This window comes from Dreissena polymorpha, chromosome 10 (assembly GCF_020536995.1).
Source record: "Dreissena polymorpha isolate Duluth1 chromosome 10, UMN_Dpol_1.0, whole genome shotgun sequence".
Taxonomy (NCBI): domain Eukaryota; kingdom Metazoa; phylum Mollusca; class Bivalvia; order Myida; family Dreissenidae; genus Dreissena; species Dreissena polymorpha.
The window spans coordinates 58,436,461-58,457,591 of record NC_068364.1 but is presented as its reverse complement, the minus strand read 5'-3'; the positions used below and the strand labels follow the sequence as shown (position 1 = coordinate 58,457,591).

Below are 21,131 nucleotides of genomic sequence, written 5' to 3'. Positions count from 1 at the left end.
GGACTTGCAGATGACCCCTATTGAGTTTCAGGTGCCACTAGGTCAAAGTCGAGGTCACAGTGAACAAAAGTCGTATTCACACAATGGCTGCCAGTACAAAGGACAGCCCATATGTGGGGCATGCATGTTTTACAAACAGCCCTTGTTTCTATAGATTTTCAGCAAGACCCACCATGGATAATAGACATACAAGACCCCACTGTTGACATATATGCTTTACAGGCATTGAGGCAACTATACAGGAGTCAGAGCCTCTCATGATACAACAGGCCAGTGTTAACTGTGCTGATCAAATGCAATCTACAGGTTTCACTTGGTTCTTTCAGAGTCCATGTCAACTGCTGACAGTGAAGAGCCAGGCAGTCTGACCCATGATAGGAGGGAGCCAAGTGAAGAGCCAGCCAGTCTGACCCATGATAGAAGGGAGCCAAGTGAAGAGCCAGCCAGTCTGACCCATGGTATTTCTATTATCATATAATAAAGGCCCACCTATTGATGATAAAGACATGACCCAACTGTAGACTATATATTCTAGTACAATTTTCTGTTGTCCAAGCCAATATATTTTATGCCACCCTTCGAAGAAGAGGGGGGTATATTGCTTTGCTCATTGTCGATCGGTTCCGTCCGTCCACCAGGTGGTTTGTCATACGATAACTCAAGAACGCTTGGGCCTAGGATCATGAAACATCATAGGTACATTGATCATGACTTGCAGATGACCCTATTGATTTTGAGTCACTAGGTCAAGGTCACGGTGATCGAAATTGTAAAATGGTTTCCGGATTATAACTCAAGAAAGGTCAAGGTCACAGTGACCCGAAATAGTCAATGATTTTCTAATGATAACTCAAGAACGCTTTTGCCTAGGATCATGACAACTTCATAGGTACATTGATCGTGACTTGCAGATGACCCCTATTGATTTTCAGGTCACTAAGTCAAAGGTCAAGGTCACAGTGACAAAAGTCGTATTCACACAATGGCTGCCAGTACAACGGACAGCCCATATGTGGGGCATGCATGTTTTACAAACAGCCCTTGTTTCTATAGATTTCAGCAAGACCCACCAATGGATAATAGACATACAAGACCCCACTGTTGACATTATATGCTTACAGGCATTGAGGCAACTATACAGGAGTCAGAGCCTCTTATGATACAACAGGCCAGTGTTAACTGTGCTGATCAAATGCAATCTACAGGTTTCACTTTGGTTCTTTCAGAGTCCATGTCAACTGCTGACAGTGAAGAGCCAGGCAGTGTGACCCATGATAGGAGGGAGCCAAGTGAAGAGCCAGCCAGTCTGAGCCATGATAGAAGGGAGCCAAATCCTCAAGGTTAAATGCAATTATACCCCCACAAACAAAGTTTAGGGATGTATATAGGAGTGAACTTGTCGGTCGGTTCGTATTAAGTGTCCACCCTCTAATTCAAGTTGTTTTCATCTAATCTTCACCAAACTTGTCTGTTGGTCTGTCGGTCGGTCCGTCTGTATTAAGTGTCCGCCTCTCTAATTCAAGTTGTATTCATCCGATCTTCGGTAGATGTTGTATCTAGAGGATACCTAGGTGAAGTGTGAATATGGGTCATGCCGGATCAAAAACTAGGTCACGGGGTTCACTTAGTGCGTTTTTAACATTGAGCATGGTTGGGCTGTTTTTTGTGAAGACAACATGCAAAATATTTTGTGTTCATTAAGGCATTTATGCTTGCCATCTCATCTGTTATGAACAGTTTATGTGTGAAATGAGAGGATAATACCCGAATAATCTACAACTACAAAAGATATTATTTAACTTTTGAGAATGATTTTATTATACCCCACAACGAAGTTTAGGGGGTTATATTGGAGTTAGCTTGTAGTGTTTCATCTAGAAGGCAGAGGGGCATGGCGCATGACTTGAAAAAAGGGCATTTTGCACGGAGATTCTCTTAAAAAGGGCGCATTGGGTGTTTTTGAAACTTTTAATCACAGCTTAAAACTTTGATTTAAACATTGTACATGTCATTTTTCGTGAGAAATTCTCGCGAAATGTGTTCTTAAAATACATAGCTATTGAGTAGACATGTGAATTTATTATTATATTTTTTGGAGAACATTCAAATCGGATGCAAAACACAAAAATGTTACTGATCACGGCGGCTCTAAACTGAAAGTAAACTTCATGGAGCAGGTCGTCATTAAATTACAAAATTTGCTATACGTTTTTTAAAATCGGCTCAGATTTATCTTGTAATAGACTGTACTTCGGAACTCTGCTAAGTACAAATGTAATTAAAATCTTTACCGTTACGGCCCTTGTTACGTTACGACCCAGAATGTGGCTCATGAATTTGTTCGGGTCTCTAATGTATGTATTGATTTTCTTCTACATCAGTACCTCATCGAGACGTTCATAATAAAGGCCCACCTATTGATGATAAAGACATGACCCAACTGTAGACTATATATTCTAGTACAATTTTCTGTTGTCCAAGCCAATATATATTTATGCCACCCTTCGAAGAAGAGGGGGTATATTGCTTTGCTCATGTCGATCGGTCCGTCCGTCCACCAGGTGGTTGTCATACGATAACTCAAGAACGCTTGGGCCTAGGATCATGAAACATCATAGGTACATTGATCATGACTTGCAGATGACCCCTATTGATTTTGAGGTCACTAGGTCAAGGTCACGGTGATCGATATTGTAAAATGGTTTCCGGATTATAACTCAAGAACGCATACGCCTAGGATCATGAAACTTCATGGGTAGATTGATCATGACTCGTAGATGAACCCTATAGATTTTGAGGTCACATGGTCAAAGGTCAAGGTCACAGTGACCCGAAATAGTCAAATGATTTTCGAATGATAACTCAAGAACGCTTTTGCCTAGGATCATGACACTTCATAGGTACATTGATCGTGACTTGCAGATGACCCCTATTGATTTTCAGGTCACTAGGTCAAAGGTCAAGGTCACAGTGACAAAAGTCGTATTCACACAATGGCTGCCAGTACAACGGACAGCCCATATGTGGGGCATGCATGTTTTACAAACAGCCCTTGTTTCTATAGATTTCAGCAAGACCCACCAATGGATAATAGACATACAAGACCCCACTGTTGACATTATATGCTTACAGGCATTGAGGCAACTATACAGGAGTCAGAGCCTCTCATGATACAACAGGCCAGTGTTAACTGTGCTGATCGAATGCAATCTACAGGTTTCACTTTGGTTCTTTCAGAGTCCATGTCAACTGCTGACAGTGAAGAGCCAGGCAGTCTGACCCATGATAGGAGGGAGCCAAGTGAAGAGCCAGCCAGTCTGAGCCATGATAGGAGGAAGCCAAGTGAAGAGCCAGCCAGTCTGACCCATGGTATTTCTGATATCATAGAATAAAGGCCCACCTATTGATGATAAAGACATGACCCAACTGTAGACTATATATTCTAGTACAATTTGTCAGTAGATTGATCATGACTCGCAGATGACCCCTATTGATTTTGAGGTCACTAGGTCAAAGGTCAAGGTCACAGTGACCCGAAATAGTAAAATGGTTTCTGGATGATAACTCAAGAACGCATACGCCTAGGATCATGAAACTTCATGGGTAGATTGATCATTACTCGCAGATGACCCCTATAGATTTTGAGGTCAAAGGTCAAGGTCACGGTGACCCGAAATAGTAAAATGGTTTCCGGATGATAACTCAAGAACGCATACGGCTAGGATCATAAACTTCATGGGTAGATTGATCATTACTCGCAGATGACCCCTATTGATTTTGATGTCACTAGGTCAAAGGTCAAGGTCACGGTGACCCGAAATAGTAAAATGGTTTTCGGATGATAACTCAAGAAAGCATATGCCTAGGATCATGAAACTTCATAGGTAGATTGATCATGACTCGCAGATGACCCCTATTGATTTTGAGGTCACAAGGTCAAAGGTCAAGGTCATGGTGACCCGAAATAGTAAAATGATTTTCGGATGATAACTCAAGAACGCTTTTGCCTAGGATCATGACACTTCATAAGTACATCGATCGTAACTCGCAGATGACCCCTATTGATTTTCAGGTCACTAGGTCAAAGGTCAAGGTCACAGTGACAAAAAACGTATTCACACAACGGCTGCCACTACAACGGACAGCCCATATGGGGGGCATGCATGTTTTCTATAGATTTCAGCAAGACCCACCAATGGATAATAGACATACAAGACCCCACTGTTGACATTATATGTTTACAGGCATTGAGGCAACTGTTGAAGACACCCACAGTCTAGAATCTATACAGGAGTCGGAGCCTCTCATGATACAACATGCCAGTGTTGACTGTGCTGATCATATGCAATCTACAGGTTTTACTTTGGTTCTTTCAGAGTCCATGTCAACTGCTGACAGTGAAGAGCCAGGCAGTCTGACCCATGATAGGAGGGAGCCAAGTGAAGAGCCAGCCAGTCTGACCCATGATAGGAGGGAGCCAAGTGAAGAGCCAGCCAGTCTGACCCATGGTATTTCTGTTGTCATATAATAAAGGCCCATCTATTGATGATAAAGACATGACCCAACTGTAGACTATATATTCTAGTACAATTTTCTGTTGTCCAAGCCAATATATATTTATGCCACCCTTCGAAGAAGAGGGGGTATATTGCTTTGCTCATGTCGATCGGTCCGTCTGTCCACCAGGTGGTTGTCATACGATTACTCAAGAACGCTTGGGCCTAGGATCATGAAACATCATAGGTACATTGATCATGACTTGCAGATGACCCCTATTGATTTTGAGGTCAAAAGGTCAAGGTCACGGTGACCCGAAATAGTAAAATGATTTTCCGATGATAACTCAAGAACGCTTTTGCCTAGGATCATGACACTTCATAGGTACATTGATCGTGACTTGCAGATGACCCCTATTGATTATCAGGTCACTAGGTCAAAGGTCAAGGTCACAGTGACAAAAAACGTATTCACACAATGGCTGCCACTACAACGGACAGCCCATATGGGGGGCATGCATGTTTTCTATAGATTTCAGCAAGATCCACCAATGGATAATAGACATACAAGACCCCACTGTTGACATTATATGTTTACAGTCATTGAGGCAACTGTTGAAGACACCCACAGTCTAGAATCTGTACAGGAGTCAGAGCCTCTCATGATACAACATGCCAGTGTTGACTGTGCTGATCATATGCAATCTACAGGTTTCACTTTGGTTCTTTCAGAGTCCATGTCAACTGCTGCCAGTGAAGGGCCAGCCAGTCTGACCCATGATGAAATGAGGCAGCCAAATCCTCAAGGTATGAACTAATTTGAAGACGGGTTTCTCTGCATTTTCTATCATTATGTGACAGAGTCTTATGTCATGACTGTATTAAAGTAAATGAGTAGTCCAAGTCAAGTGTGATGCTCTAGACGACCTCCTCTGTGATCTACAGGGTTACAACAATGTGCTTGTAAAAGTCCTTGTAAAGTACAAAGTAGGCAGTTTGCTATGAAAGTTAATGTTTAGTACTTGTTCTTCCAAGAAATGATAGTTCTGCGAACTGTCAGTTCTTATATGTGTGAAAAATTGGTTTAAACTGGTGTTAAAACAGTTTCAGTTAGTTCATTTTACCTCCTAACATGTTCAGGTTTTGTGCATTTTTATCAGGAAAACCTTGCTCTACAATATTCAATCATTGTATCACTTGCAGTGTTCTGCTGTGAAATTTTACTGTTGGGGACCCTTTAGGATTACAAAAGTGGGGACAAAAAGAAAAAATATGGGGACACAGAAATATTTTTGTAGCAGAATTAAATGTGTGGAAACTAATAACCTTTAACTTGAACTTTTAAACGTGCTTAAACTTCTTACAGTCAGGTTGTAACATTGTTATTAAAACTGGAACATTCAAAAAACTTTTTAACACTGTCAAACAGTTGTCAACATATTTACAAAACTTTGAAAAAATTTATGGTCATTGGACTCCGCATGTCAAAGTACTTGTTCGATAATTAGAAATACCGATAGTAAGGCGTTTTCTTTTTTGCTTTATGCACAATCTGCATGTCATTTTGTTGTTGTCAAACAGTGACCAAGGACATTTTTGAAGCCAATTTTCTTGGAATGTACGTTTAGGGGCAGACTTTTTTCGTAATTGCTAAACGATGTTGGGACTTGGGAAGACTCTGTTGGGTTGTTAATATTATTGTCATATTTTCTAATTTTACTTGCCGGAGGAAAAAAAAAAAATGGATTTTGTTTTCTTTGGCCTGTCACTTTAAGCCATTTTGATAGGTTCGGAAATTTCCTTGATATCTGATTGGTTGTTATAATCTCAACTTACCAATGAAATAGAGTGTTAATATTAAATAAATTAACCATTGGCTGCGAAATGACGTCATGTCCAATGAAATAGTTTGTTCTGGTTACACATTCACTCGATTACTTTACCGACTTACAAATTGAATCGATTAGTTTTTATTTCTAATTCATGTGCGCCCGCGGACCCATATACAGAAAACGGGTGGGGACAAATATTTGTTTTTTGCGACAATAACACAAGGGCGCATCCACGGCAGAACACTGACTTATGTTGATACTTTGTGTGCAAGGATCAATTCAGTAGAAAAGTCAACAAAATAAAGGGCTTACAGTCACTGAACAAATGAGTTTGCTGCTTAGAGTGTATATTTTTCCCAAAAATATTTGAAAATTTCCCCTCTTGGAAGTGTAGTTCAATTTTAATCAATACCTCGTTTAAATAATTCACAGAAAAGCCAAAAAATGTTGATCTTTGAACATAAACATAACATGTTGATGACAAAAAAAGTTGGAATAATGTTTTTCTCTCTGTGTATGGTGAATTATGGTGTTACAACTTGATTTTGTATGTTACTTGCTTAGCATTGAAATTTCCCCTTTTACACGTGAATTATCCCCCTCTCAGGGGACCCGACCCCTTTTCCCCAAAACTGAAAAAAACACTGACATGATACTCATTGCTATTTTATTTTTTATATCTATTCTTGTTTTAGGGACAGGGACAAGAAAAGGAATGAAACGAAAGTGGGCCAGCGAAGAGAACATATGTTTCATGAACTTTTTTAGAGATGAATTAAGAGAAAAAAAAATGCCATCTGGCTCAAAAATAATGGGGTCCCTAAAAATACTTACCGGAAGAACAGTGGCCCAGATAAGGGCAAGGGTCCATAACATTATTATGGAAAAACAAAAATGGAAAAAGAATTGTTGAACTGTGGAATATGTTTATGCCCCTGGTAGGGTGGCATATAGCAGTTGAACTGTCCGTCAGTCAGTCAGTCTGTCCATCTGGCCGAAAACTTATATGGCCATAACTTTTTCAATATTGAACATAGCAACTTGATATTTATACCCCTATTACAATTGGTAATGGGGGCTATATAGGAGTCACGTTTGTCGGTCTGTCCCGATATTTCATCCGATCTTCACCAAACTTGGTCAGTAGTTGTATGTAGATAATGTCTAGATCAAGTTTGAATATGGGTCATGCCAGGTCAAAAACTAGGTCATGGGGTCACTTAGTATGTTTTAAACTGTAAGTTTGTACGGACCATAGCTATGTTATTTATCGTTACATTTTTAAATGACTCGGTACATTTGTTCACCATCATGGAACGGTGTGTCGCGTTAAAAGAAATTACGTCAATATCTCAAAGGTCAAGGTCACACTTGGGAGTTCAAAGGTCAAATGCTTGTCCGGGCCATAGCTTTGTTTTTTATTGTGAGATTTTAAAATCATTTGGCACATTTGTTCACCATCATTGAACAGTGTGTCGGGCGAAAGAATTACGTCGATATTTCCAAGAACAAGGGCACAATTTGAGTTTAAAGGTAAAAAATGGCCATAATTGAGCTTGTCTGGGCAATAACTATGTTGTTTATTGTGCGATTTTAAAATCGTTGGCTCTTTTGTTCACCATCATTTGACAGTGTGTCGCGCGAAAGAATTACGTCGATATCTTCAAACTCAAAGTTGTAGTTTTAGTTCAAAGGTCAAAAATGGCAATAAATTATCTTGTCTGGGCCATAAATATGTCATTCATTGTAAGATTTTAAAATGACTCTGTACATCAATTTTGTTCAAAGTCATTGGAAGGCTTGTCATGTGAAACAATTCAAGAGTTCAAAGGTAAAAATGGCTATAAATGATAATGGCATAATGATTCTTAAAAAATCGCCATAAATTGTATTATCTTGTTTTGTGAAGACAGCATACAAAATAGTCTGTGTCAATGCGTTATGTGGGGGTATATGTCACGTCTGTGACAAAGCTCCAGTTGGCATGCATGTGCATCTTGTGAAGCTGCACATATTGAGTGGTGAAAAGTGAAGGTCAAGGTAATCCTTCAAGGTTAAATGTTAAATATATTGCTTCTGTCCGTCCGTCTGAAAACTTTAAAATTGGCCATAACTTTTGAGCTCACCTGAGTGCAACATGCTCATGGTGAGCTTTTGTGATTGCCTTTTGTCCGTTGTGCGTTGTATGTCGTCAACATTTTGCCTTGTGAACACTCTAGATGCCACATTTATTGTCTGATCTTCATGAAATTTTGCAGAACATTTGTCACATTGATACCTCGACTGAGTTCGAAACTGGGTCATGCTGGGTCAAAAATTAGGTCACTAGGTCAAAAAAACAACAAAAAAAACTTGTGAACACTGTAGAAGTCCAATCTTCATGTAACTTTGTCAAAATGTTTGTCTAAATGATATTTTGGTTTAGTTAAAAATTGGTTCCGGTCCGTTGAAAAACATGGCCGCCAGGGGCGGGGCAGTTTTCCTTATATGGCTATAGAGAAACCTTGTGAACACTTTAGAAGTCAAAATGTTTGCCTAATCATCATGAAACTTGGTCAAAACATTGGTTTTATTTATATTTTGGACGAGTTTGAAAATGGTCCAGATCAGTGAAAAAACATGGCCGCCAAGGGGCGGGGGAGTTTTCCTTATGTCTTTAGTTAAACATTGCTAACACTCTAGAGGCCACATTTATTGTCCATTCTTCATGAAATTTGGTCAGAAGTTTGGTCTCAATGATATCTTAGACGAGCTGAAAATGGTTACGTTTGCTTGAAAAACATGGCTGCCAAAGGGCGGGGCATTTTTCCTTATATGGCTATATATGGCTATAGTAAAATCTTGTTAACACTCTTGAGGCCACATTTATTTTCCGATCTTCATGAAACTTGGTCAGAATATTCATCCCAAAAAATATCGTAGACAAGTTAAAAAATGATGCTGGTTGGTTGAAAAACATGTCCGCCAGGGGGTGGGGCATTTTACCTTATATGGCTATAGTAAAACTTTGTTAACACTCTATAGGCCACATTTATTTTCTTATCTTCATGAAACTTGGTCAGAAGATTTGTCCTAATGATATCTTGGATTAGTTCAAAAATAGTTTCGTTTGCTTAAAAAACATGGCCACCAGGGGGCGGGGCATTTTTCCTAATATGGTTATGTATCATGCTTTACTAAAACATTGTAAACACTCTGTAGGCCACATTTATTTTCCGATTATTATGAAACTTGGTCAGATGATTTGTCCTAATGATATCTTGGATGAGTTCAAAAATGGTTCTAGTTGGTGGAAAAACATGGCCACTAAGGGGGCGTGGTATTTTTCCTTATATGGCTAAAGTAAAACCCTGTTAAAACTCTAGAAGCCATATTTATTGTACGATCATCATGACACTTTGTCAGAAGATTTGTCCCAATGATATTTGGACAAGTTTGAAATTGGTTCCAGTTGCTAAGAAAAACATGGCCACCAGTGGGCGGGGCATTTTTCCTTATATGGACTTATGAATCTTCTTGAAACTTTGTCAGTATATTAGTTTAAATGATATCTTGGATGTGTTTTTCACGTTGACATTTGAAGCTTTAACTTTGTATGATTCTAAATATGTGTCAATGCTGTCAGTTGAATTTTGAAATATGAAGTTTTACATTTTTTGTAGATTAAATAATTTGTAAAATGTTGCAGTTTCGTCAATCAGTTTTATAAGATATTGAGCTTTAAATATGATGCAGATTGTAAGATTCTTAATATCTTTCAATATTGTGGATAAGTTTTTGAGATATCAAGCTTTGAGTTTTATGCAAATTGTATGATTTTAAAATGTTTTAATGGTGTTGATCAGTGTAATGAAGATTGCATAATTTTTATGTTTTAATTCTGTCTATTGGTTTTCAAAATGAAAGACTTTGATTTTGTAAGTGCACTTTTATCTCCTGAAAGATTCTTTTCTAGTGTTTAGTTTATATTTTAAGGCTGTTTGCAAACTCGAAGTGAAAACAGTTCTATTACAATTTGGTAAGGACATGACATTGCATATCTGATTTTAAAATGTACTTTGCTGGCAACGTGTAATTTTCTGAAATGTCTTAGTAAGACTGTTGTTTGCAATCAAAAGGTCTGTGCTTCAAATACAGGGTAATGCAAGTTTTTTGTCCAAATTTATGGCGATTCAGACATTGTTCTATGTAAATTTGGGGTTTGCTTGAAGGTTCAGTCTATTTTTATGTCCCTCACTATAGTAGTGGGGGACATATTGTTTTTGTCCTGTCTGTTGGTTGGTTGGTTGATCTGTTTACGCCAACTTTAACATTTGCAATAACTTTTGCAATATTGAAGATAGCAACTTGATATTTGGCATGCATATGTATCTCATAGAGCTGCACATTTTAATTTTTTGAAAGGTCAAGGTCAGAGGTCAAATATATGTGGCCAAAATCGCTCATTTTATGAATACTTTTGCAATATTGAAGATAGCAACTTCATATTTGGCAAGCATGTGTATCTCATGGAGCTGCACATTTTGAGTGGTGAAAGGTCAAGGTCATAATTCAATGTCATAGGTCGAATATATGGCTTCAAAGCGGCGCAGTAAGGGGGATTGTGTTTTACGAACACAGCTCTTGTTGTTAACTGCCTTTTTAGTCCCTTACCAGTGTTTCACTAAAGTCCGTGTACTTTGGACTCATTTCAAGTTGACATTTGAAGCTTTAACTTTGTATGATTCTAAATATGTGTCAATGCTGTCGGTTGAATTTTGAAATATGAAGTTTTTCATTTTTTGTAGATTAAATAATTTGTAAAATGTTGCAGTTTAGTCAATCAGTTTTATAAGATATTGAGCTTTAGTTATGATGCAGATTGTAAGATTCTTAATATCTTTCAATATTGTGGATAAGTTTTTGAGATATCAAGCTTTGAATTTTATGCAAATTGTATGATTTAAAATGTTTTAATTTGTTGATCAGTGTACTGAAGATTGTATACTTTTTATATGTTATAATTCTGTCTATTGGTTTTCAAAATGAAAGACTTTGATTTTGTAAGTGCACTTTTATCTCATTATGCCCCCCTTCGAAGAAGAGGGGGTATATTGCTTTGCTCATGTCGGTCGGTCTGTCGGTATGTCAGTTTGTCGGTCCGTCCACCAGGTGGTTGTCAGACGATAACTCAAGAACGCTTGGGCCTAGGATCATGAAACTCCATAGGTACATTGATCATGACTCGCAGATGACCCCTATTGATTTTGAGGTCAAAGGTCAAGGTCACGGTGACCCAAAATAGTAAAATGGTTTCCGGATGATAACTCAAAAATTCATACGCCTAGGATCATGAAACTTCATGGCTAGATTGATCATGACTTGCAGATGACCCCTATTGATTTTGAGGTCACTAGGTCAAAGGTCAAGGTCACGGTGACCCGAAATAGTAAAATGGTTTTCAGATGATAACTCAAGAACGCATATGCCTAGGATCATGAAACTTCACAGGTAGATTGATCATGACTCACAGATGACCCTTATTGATTTTGAGGTCACAAGGTCAAGGTCACGGTGACCCGAAATAGTAAAATGATTTTCGGATGATAACTCAAGAACGCTTTTGCCTAGGATCATGACACTTCATAGGTACATTGATCGTGACTCACAGATGACCCCTATTGATTTTCAGGTCACTAGGTCAAAGGTCAAGGTCACAGTGACAAAAAACGTATTCACACAATGGCTGCCACTACAACGGACAGCCCATATGGGGGGCATGCTTGTTTTACAAACAGCCCTTGTTAAAGATTCTTTTCTAGTGTTTAGTTTATATTTTAAGGCTGTTTGCAAACTCGAAGTGAAAACAGCTCTAGTACAATTTGGTAAGGACATGACATTGCATATCTGATTTAAAAATGTACTTTGCTGGCAACGTGTAATTTTCAGAAATGTCTTAGTAAGTAAGACTGTTGTTTGCAATCAAAAGGTCTGTGCTTCAAATCCAGGAAAATGCATGTTTTTTGTCCAAATTTATGTCAATTCAGACATTGTTCTGTGTAAATATGGGGTTTGCTTGTAGGATCAGTCTATTTTTATGTCCCCCACTATAGTAGTGGGGGACATGTTGTTTTTGCTCTGTCGGTCTGTTGATTGGTTGGTTGGTCTGTTTATGCCAACTTTAACATTTTGCAATATTGAAAGTAGCAACTTGATATTTGGCATGCAAATGCATCTCCTGAAGCTGCACATTATCATTGGTGAAAGGTCAAGGTCATCCTTCAAGGTCAGAGGTCAAATATATGTGGCCAAAATCGCTCATTTTATGAATTCTTTTGCAATATTGAAGATAGCAACTTGATATTTGCCAAGCATGTGTATCTCATTGAGCTGCACATTTTGAGTGGTGAAAGGTCAAGGTCATCCTTCAAGGTCAGAGGTCAAATATATGTGGCCCAAATCGCTTATTTTATTAATACTTTTGCAATATTGAAGATAGCAACTTGAAATTTGGCATGCATGTGTATCTCATGGAGCTGCAAATTTTGAGTGTTGAAAGGTCAAAGTCATCCTTCAAGGTCAGTTGTTAAATATATGTGGCCCAAATCGCTTATTTTATGAATACGTTTGCACTATTGAAGATAGCAACTTGATATTTGGCATGCATATGTATCTCATAGAGCTGCACATTTTGAGTGGTGAAAGGTCAAGGTCATCCTTCAAGGTCAAATATATGGGTCAAAATTGTTCATGTTATGTTACTTCTGCAATATTGAAGCTAGCAATTTTATATTTGACATGCATGTGTATCTCATGGAGCTGCACATTTTGAGTGGTGAAGGGTCAAGGTCATCCTTCAAGGTCAAACGTTATATACGGGGCATTGGGTTTCACAAACGCATCTTGTTGTGTATGTAATTAATTTTGCTTAATTTTTGTGATCCCCCGCCAACAGCGGAGGGATATTAATTTGGCATTGTCCGTCTTTCCGTCTGTCCGTCCGGCACTTTTGTGTCCGGAACCATATCTTGGAAGTGCTTTAGCAGATTTCATTGAAACTTGGTACGAGTATATATATATGGATAAGAGGATGATGCACGCCAAATGGCATTGTACATCCTTGATTAATAGCGGAGTTATGACCCTTTGTATTTGAAAAAAATGCTTTTTTTGTGTGTCCAGAGCCATAACTTGTATCCAGAAGTATAATGGCTGGGGATATCAATTCAACGAATTTGCTTGTTAAATCAGTTTTTATTTTCATGATAATCATTTAGTTCGTACTGCAACTTATGATGGATTGTTACTACTATCTCCAATTATTTGTTTGTCATGGGTCCGTCACCATTTATCTCTTATATAATACTTGAATTGAGCATTTCACAATCTGACAATCATGCATATCATTTATTAGTTTCATAATAAAACGTCTGACAAGGGTCAGATAATTTTAACATATATTGTTGTTATAATTTGTCATGTGTTGTATGAATAAATGACACTTCCATGATAGAGAAAATTTAAATATATTTTTAGAGACATTTGTAAAATGAAAATGAAATAACTATACATTTTACAGTGGCTAGTCGTACGGCTAGACAAGAGGCTAGCCGCACGGCCCCGTACGGGTAGACAATAGGTTTGCCGTACGGCTCTGTACGTATAGCCTTTCCTATGGATATTGTCTAAGTTAAAGACAACCATTTTCAGTGAACTGATATATTGCTTGTATGAAACCATATATTTATCCATTGTCTGAACGACAATTAAATTATTTGTGTGACTCCATTTCTGAGCAGTACCTTGGCCGTCATTGAATTTCATAATATCGATGCCGCAACTAATTAAAACAGTTTTCACTCCTTACATAGGAAAGTCGTCTTATCAAAGAATCAAATTAGAAACCGATTTAAATTGTGTGTAAGTCAATTTCTAGAACGTAACTTTGACGGCTGTCGTCATTAAATTTCAAAATATCGATGCCGCAACTCTTTAATACAGGTTTTTCACGCCTTAGGAACGTCGACTAATTAATGAATCAAATAAGCAACCGTATGACATGAAAGGAAGCCGTGAAAGATGAAGAATTTTTAAAGCGAGATTATACGATTTTTTCAAATATTTATTAATTTACATAAAATGTGTATAAAAAAAAAACAACTTATTAAACATATATTTGAACATAAACTTAAATAAAAGTTAAGAAGAACATGTGTCGATATATGCAAAATAAGCCAGATATTAAATTCTGAAATCGAAAATGTATGTACAGTCGAATTCGCCAGCATGTAAATCGTGCATGTACGATGTGAATCTAAATTTAGTTTAACGGTTCATTTTTAGTGTGAGCGTCAGCTAACGCTAATGTTTTTGCAAATCGGTATGTGCGTAGAAGCCTTAAATGGGCCTTTTCACAGATTTTGACATGTTTTTAAGTTTGTCATTAAATGCTTTATATTGATGAATGTAAACATTGGATTTTTAACGCTCCAGAAAAAAATCAAAAATAAAATTTAAAAATGGAAAAAAAGAAGCCCGTACAAGGGCTCGAACCAGTGACCCCCGGAATCCTGGAGTAAAAAAACGCTTTAGCCTAATGAGCTATCCTGCCAAGCATACATGAGAGGTGTATTCTATACCTGATATAAGCAATCTTCGTAGTTTCACAAATTTAAACGATAACAACAGAACTCTCCAAATTATTCAATCGTTTCGCGTTGCAACGCTCTATAATTTTTAGGTTTTTAAATCGTGAAAAGATGCATATAATGGCTATATTAGACCATGGTGAATGTTCAGTAATACTGATTCCTCACAAATATCATAACTAAAACGAAAATTTGCGAATCTGAAACAACTATTTTCAATTTTGTCAATTTACCAAACCGTGAAAAGATCCCTTTAACTATGACATGGAAAGACAACCACTGTCCGTTGCAGCAGACTACACATTCTTCTAGCGTCTGCTAGGAAAGATAACCACCACATTTGCCTGTTTATAGTCCACCACTCACTGGTGCACTGCAGTTGGTGTATATGAGTAATAGAGTTTAACAGCTTGTAAGACGATATTGGCCAGTCTAGTGTTTATCATTGAAAATCTGCACATACTGGCTGCTTTCAGAGAAAACAGGGCTTAATGCATGTCAAATAAGATAAGCCTGTGCATACTGATTAGCTTGTGCAATGCAAACACGCTAAACAAGGACGACATGTCGTATTTTATAATGTTTAAAGGGTCTCTTGTACTGGGATGACAATTTATGCATAAGCATTTAGCCCTGTTTTCCCAAAACGAAGCTAAAAATTTATTTTTATTAATGATTTAAAAAAAACCATCTGAACCTGTGCTTTAAGACACACTCTTTATAATTTTGAATGGATTGTGTCCATTCAAAACTTGCAATATAAAAAGCTATAACATAATTTTTTAAACTGATGTGCGTCTAAACTTATACAACAACGAACACCTACAGTGACGTCAGCGCTTTGATAAATTCCTGCAACCATTTATTCGCCACACGAACACTAACTAAAAATACGAATGCTTCAGTTATAGGCTACTATTCCATCTGTCCGCAACCGCATATCCGCATCCGCAAAAAATAAAACAAGTAGAAATGCACTGCACTTATTCCATTCATCCGTATCCGCACGCGAATAGGCGTCCGCAATAGAACGCTCAAGTGAGCATTCTTGGGCTACTATTCCATCTATCTGTAAATGTATCCTGTCCGCAAAATATACGGACGCTATATTCCATTTATCCGCATACGTCGAACGTATCTTTATTTTTGTATATGGATAAAACTAAAAATTATAATTATTGAGATAATTATAATGAAGGACAAGCTGCTAAGCGTGAATTTAAGTAGATATAAGGTACAAATCATCGTTCTGTCCGTAAAAGGATACAAATGGTAAATACCTGAAACATCTTCTTTTAGTGCCTTGGCTATGATTTTCCATACATTTAAACTTTAAAGTATAATCAGAGTCACGATATGCAGAACTGCGTTGGTTGTATAATTCCGGGTATTTTTTCACGAATTCGATAGATTTTCAGTTTATTTTTTAGATGACAGCTACTCTCATCGTGCTAAATGCCGTCCCTATCTCGTCCGCATCCGTTTGCGGATAAATGGAATATAGCGTCCGTATAACGATTTTGCGGATACTGACGCGGATACGGATGCGGATGCGGATTGGTGGAATACTAGCCTTATTTTAGGAAAATATGTACGAAATATCTTCGTCACAATCGGCTCGGGCGCTTATTTGTCTTTGCTGCATATTACTGATTAACAGCACTAAATGACAATTCTATACTTTATAAGCCGTACGGCTAGACAATCTCAATAGGAAAGGCTATAATACGTACAGCGCCGTAAGGCTAGCCTATTGTCTAGCCGTACGGGGCCGTACGGTTAGCCTCTTGTCTAGCCGTACGGGACTGTACGACTAGCCACTGCCTTTAGTTATTGGAGGTTCTTATGTATTATACCCAGTCGCAAGTGTTATAGGCTATACTCAAATCTTTTCGTCCGTCTGTTATTGGATACTGTGATGGGTTATGTATCACATTCAATGTTTTTTTTTTGTTTATAAGACAAAATCAGATTTTTTTTCAAAATACCTTCCTTTTAACTAATTTGAAAGCATTTTTACAGGTCCATTCTTGCGAAGCAATAATGCAAGTTAAAAAACTGGTTTTACAAGTCCCTATTCGATATTTATGACATAACTATGACTAAAATCTTCAGAATAGTTCAAAGCACGAAATGAATATCTTTCTGTTGGACATGAGGAAGTGGACCGAATATCGATGACTGGATCATTTTCCACGAAGGCACATAAAACTACAGTAAAGTTCCGCTACTTTCAGCTTGGTCTTAATAGCATGTCGGACTTCATAATTAACAGGGTATTTTGTTCTTTATTCAATACTTTGGGACCATGCAATCTTGAAAAATTGCAATTTACAGTGTTCAATGTGGTCTTAATAGCGGTACTCTTCTTGTACTAGGAATCGCTGCGTGTTTTAGTCATTATCTTTGAAATCCTTTTCGAAGCTATCATAAAAAACATTTATACTCGTGTCACGCCAGGGTGACATCACGTCAGGTTTAAACACAATAAGTAAATACATATTGTTATAACGTTTAAATATTCGTTTGACTTCTATTTTTCATTTCAATTTAATAATCCTATAAATGTTTTGTTTTTGGTTGTCATATCTATTTACCATTAACGATCCGCAACTGTTTTACCTTTACGTATCTTTGCAATGAAACTGTTATAGCGACAACTGTTTCATTATAGCTGCTTGCATCACACGGACACCACTGTTATATAATTCAATGATTTCTACAAGGATGATTCTATCCTACATTATCTCAATTGTTTAACCAAGGACATTGTGCTTTTAAAAGTTCCGGCGACTACAAAATCACGCAACAGGAGAAAATAACACGATACGTAGTCAAATAATGCAAAAATTCAAAAAAATATTAAAATAACATTAAACACATATTTAGTTCACCATTGTGTCATTCCCTCTGTAAAATGAATTCGACTCAAAATGTTATTAAATGTATTATGCAAGGAAACCATGCAGAGCGATTCATGCATAGGCCACACAAATACAAACAAATCTGATCGTGAGGATTTAATATATAAAGTTTGAGGTCGAGAAGATCTTAACCACAATTCTAATGCGAGTGTCGCAAGATATAACTATGCTCAAGGCCAACTCATTTTTTAGCAAACAATGTTTCGTATTTCAAGTGACACTATCTCAGGGACCCGGTATGTCGGTATAAAGTATCACAGAGTATACATATATAAAAAAATAATTGGGTCATGGGGACCCAGATACGAGGTTTAAAGTAAAAAAATGTATATGTTATTTGTCTGCAGAAATAACTAGATATATTAAGTTTTGAGTTATATATAGGTTGTTGAAGGTAATTCGCATAAAACACGCTATTTTTCAGTTGGATACTAGCATGGGAAAGGGAAGTACCCAACACTCCGGAAATATATCACAGACCCTATATTTAACCCAGTATGAGTATATATATATATATATATATATATATATATATATATATATATATATATATATATTAGTGTATTGTTCAGTGATTCAACGACATACATGTAAGTCGATGAACACATATGACCATTAAAAGATACGTTATTAATCGGATCTCCTTATTACTATGGTATAACACGCGGAAAACTAGCATTGGGTTATCAATCTAGGAAATATTTGATTAAAGTAAATTAAAGCGAATAACTGCACATCACACAATACGTCGTGTTATGGCACAACAAATACCTTATTGTTTTAATAGAGTACCCTTCGTATTTGACAATACCATTGGGCGCATTGACTTGTTTCTTTGTATCATGTCGTAACAGCCAGGATTCAATTATACCCTTCCTGTACAACACGTGGATTACTGCTTTATTATCGATTAGGCACTGTTTTGATATCGCACGTTTCTGACGCCTTACCGAGTATAGAATTATCAACAAATTATTTACATTTATATAAGTATTTCAAATGGAAAGTTAAGTGTTTAATTTATTGAACTTTTCGTAACTTTGTTAACAATTGTTCACTGTAAATTTAGACGAGGCGTTTTATTGTTCCCGACTATGAAACGACAACCTTATAGTGTATTTAAATCGAGTATTACTAATGTTACCAATCTGTTTCCAATTACAAGTATGATTCAGAGTATTAAACAGATTAAACAGATTACCGCGATGTTTAAATTAGTGTCAATATATTATTTCAATGTGTATTTAGTATTCATATTTCACTTAATAAATGGAACGGAACGATTAAAAGGAAAACAAGCAAAATATGAATACATGGTTCAACACCTAATTTTACCTATCGTTAATTGGAACCCCTCCCCAATTACTCTTATTGATAGATTTAGATCAAGTCTTCAACACTGTATTTTAGCAACCTGCTGAGATGATCAATATCGAAACAGCTTACTACTACCGTCTCTTATAGGAACTTTCGATTTCCGCTCATTTTCAATTAACGTGTTGAACTTGTTTATTCTGGTCTTACACAATATTTTTTTAATATAAGTGTGGTTTCCTTAAAAAACATACAGGATAACCAGTATTTGTAGTTTCATATGCAATTAATATAAACAATCAAATATACATTTACATTTAAATGTATTATGCTGCGTCGTGTTGATATTTTGCTTGTGTGTTTTCACATACACGTAACTGTTTATATAAAATTGAGCATTGCATTTATATCGCATCTACTTAATATAAGTAGGTTTATGTCACATACATTAAAAAATAGTAAAATAAATATACTGTATTATTTTTGTTTACCTAGTCTTGTATTCTATAACAATATCAATATTGACTATCGTCACAATAACAATGGCTTTATCACAATAAAGACAGATTAAGTGGCAACGATTGTCCTTCTAAGTGTTAAACATTAAGTCTTATAAGAAGTTCAGTTGACGTGAAACTATGGCATGATACAACTACTACATATTACTTTATTTTGTTATAGTACACATTATATGATGCAAATTATCAGTTATAATGTAGTAATTATGTTTTATGTGTTGGTCTATGTTTAAACATATTGTATAGACTTAAATAATACGGTTAAATAATATAGTAAACGAATGATCCATTTGAAATGTGTTTTACAATAAACACTATCTGAAATAAACATAAAACATGTTGTTTTTTTCTACAATGTTAATATAATAGATGATAATAATAATACTTTCGGCAAACAAAACATTCCTTAAAATACAATTTAATCCTGGATCAATAAAATAGATCAGTATTGAAATCCTGCAGAGCCATTTCTCATTGAGTTTATAAAAAATAATAGGAATTTTAATGGTGGGCGAATAAATCATGTGTTATTAAAATTATGCAAAATATATTACCACAAAATACATCATTAAAATTCATGATAACAACATTTAAGCACCTCTGAATTTAAGTTGGTTTCATTGTGTTTGACAACCAAACACTGTACACATGATTCAATTCTTACACGCAGTAAGGTAAACCCCAACATACGTTGAACAATACACCGGATTGCATATGCATTTCTACGTCCTAATTAAAAACCGTGTATGTGTATAAGATAAAATCCGAATGGGATAATGGAATGAACGTGATATATGCGTGATTGTTATAAAGGGAAAACAAGTTGTATAGCCTTCGCCAACGCAAAAGTGTGTGATGACCACGGAGTAAATTAAGACTACCAATCGTCGACAGGCAATATCGGTTCGCGCCAAGCTTTGTCGGGCAAATACCCATATGGATACGTTTGTTACAATAAATAGTTCTTAATTTAAAAAATCATCACTTAGAATTGATTCCATGTTGAAATTAAATGTATTATTACAAGTGGACTTCATTTAAATATGACCTGTTTTCTGATTATTTAATTGGACAGCATTTCAAAGTATATACTGACAATAATCCCCTGACGCACATTTTGACAACAGCCAAACTTGAAGCAACAGGACAACGATGGGTTTCAGCTTTAAGTGATTATGATTTCGATATCATTTATCGACCAGGAAAGAGCAATACTGACGCAGACATCATGTCAAGATACCCAGAGCAGAGCAACTCTACTGAAGTCATTAAACATGATACCATCAAAGCAATATGTAATACTATACATACCAGACCATTTATTGAAGTTTTGCCTTGCCATTCACTTAACATATTAGATATGATTGATGAGAGCGGACAAAAGATGGCTCAAGTGGAAATGAGAGAGTTAAGAAATCAA

At 36.6% G+C, this 21,131-nt stretch overlaps 2 protein-coding genes across 5 annotated transcripts in view; one reads left to right on the top strand and one right to left on the bottom strand.

Moving 5' to 3' along the window:
• Positions 1-21,131, bottom strand: part of LOC127848165 (phospholipid scramblase 1-like) — a 162,459-nt gene that overhangs the window by 68,877 nt on the left and 72,451 nt on the right. The gene's annotated exons all lie outside the window — the stretch shown is intronic.
• Positions 330-13,761, top strand: LOC127848166 (cell surface glycoprotein 1-like). 4 transcript variants are annotated; one of them, XM_052380465.1, is made up of 6 exons: positions 330-458; positions 1,227-1,340; positions 3,238-3,369; positions 4,377-4,508; positions 5,229-5,303; positions 7,024-13,761. In XM_052380465.1, exons 1-6 carry the CDS (start codon positions 332-334, stop codon positions 7,239-7,241), a joined length of 798 nt encoding a protein of 265 aa, XP_052236425.1. In that variant the 5' UTR covers positions 330-331; the 3' UTR covers positions 7,242-13,761. The 4 variants fall into 4 exon arrangements, with proteins under 4 accessions (XP_052236425.1, XP_052236426.1, XP_052236427.1 ...); XM_052380466.1 differs by lacking the exon at positions 1,227-1,340; XM_052380467.1 differs by lacking the exon at positions 3,238-3,369.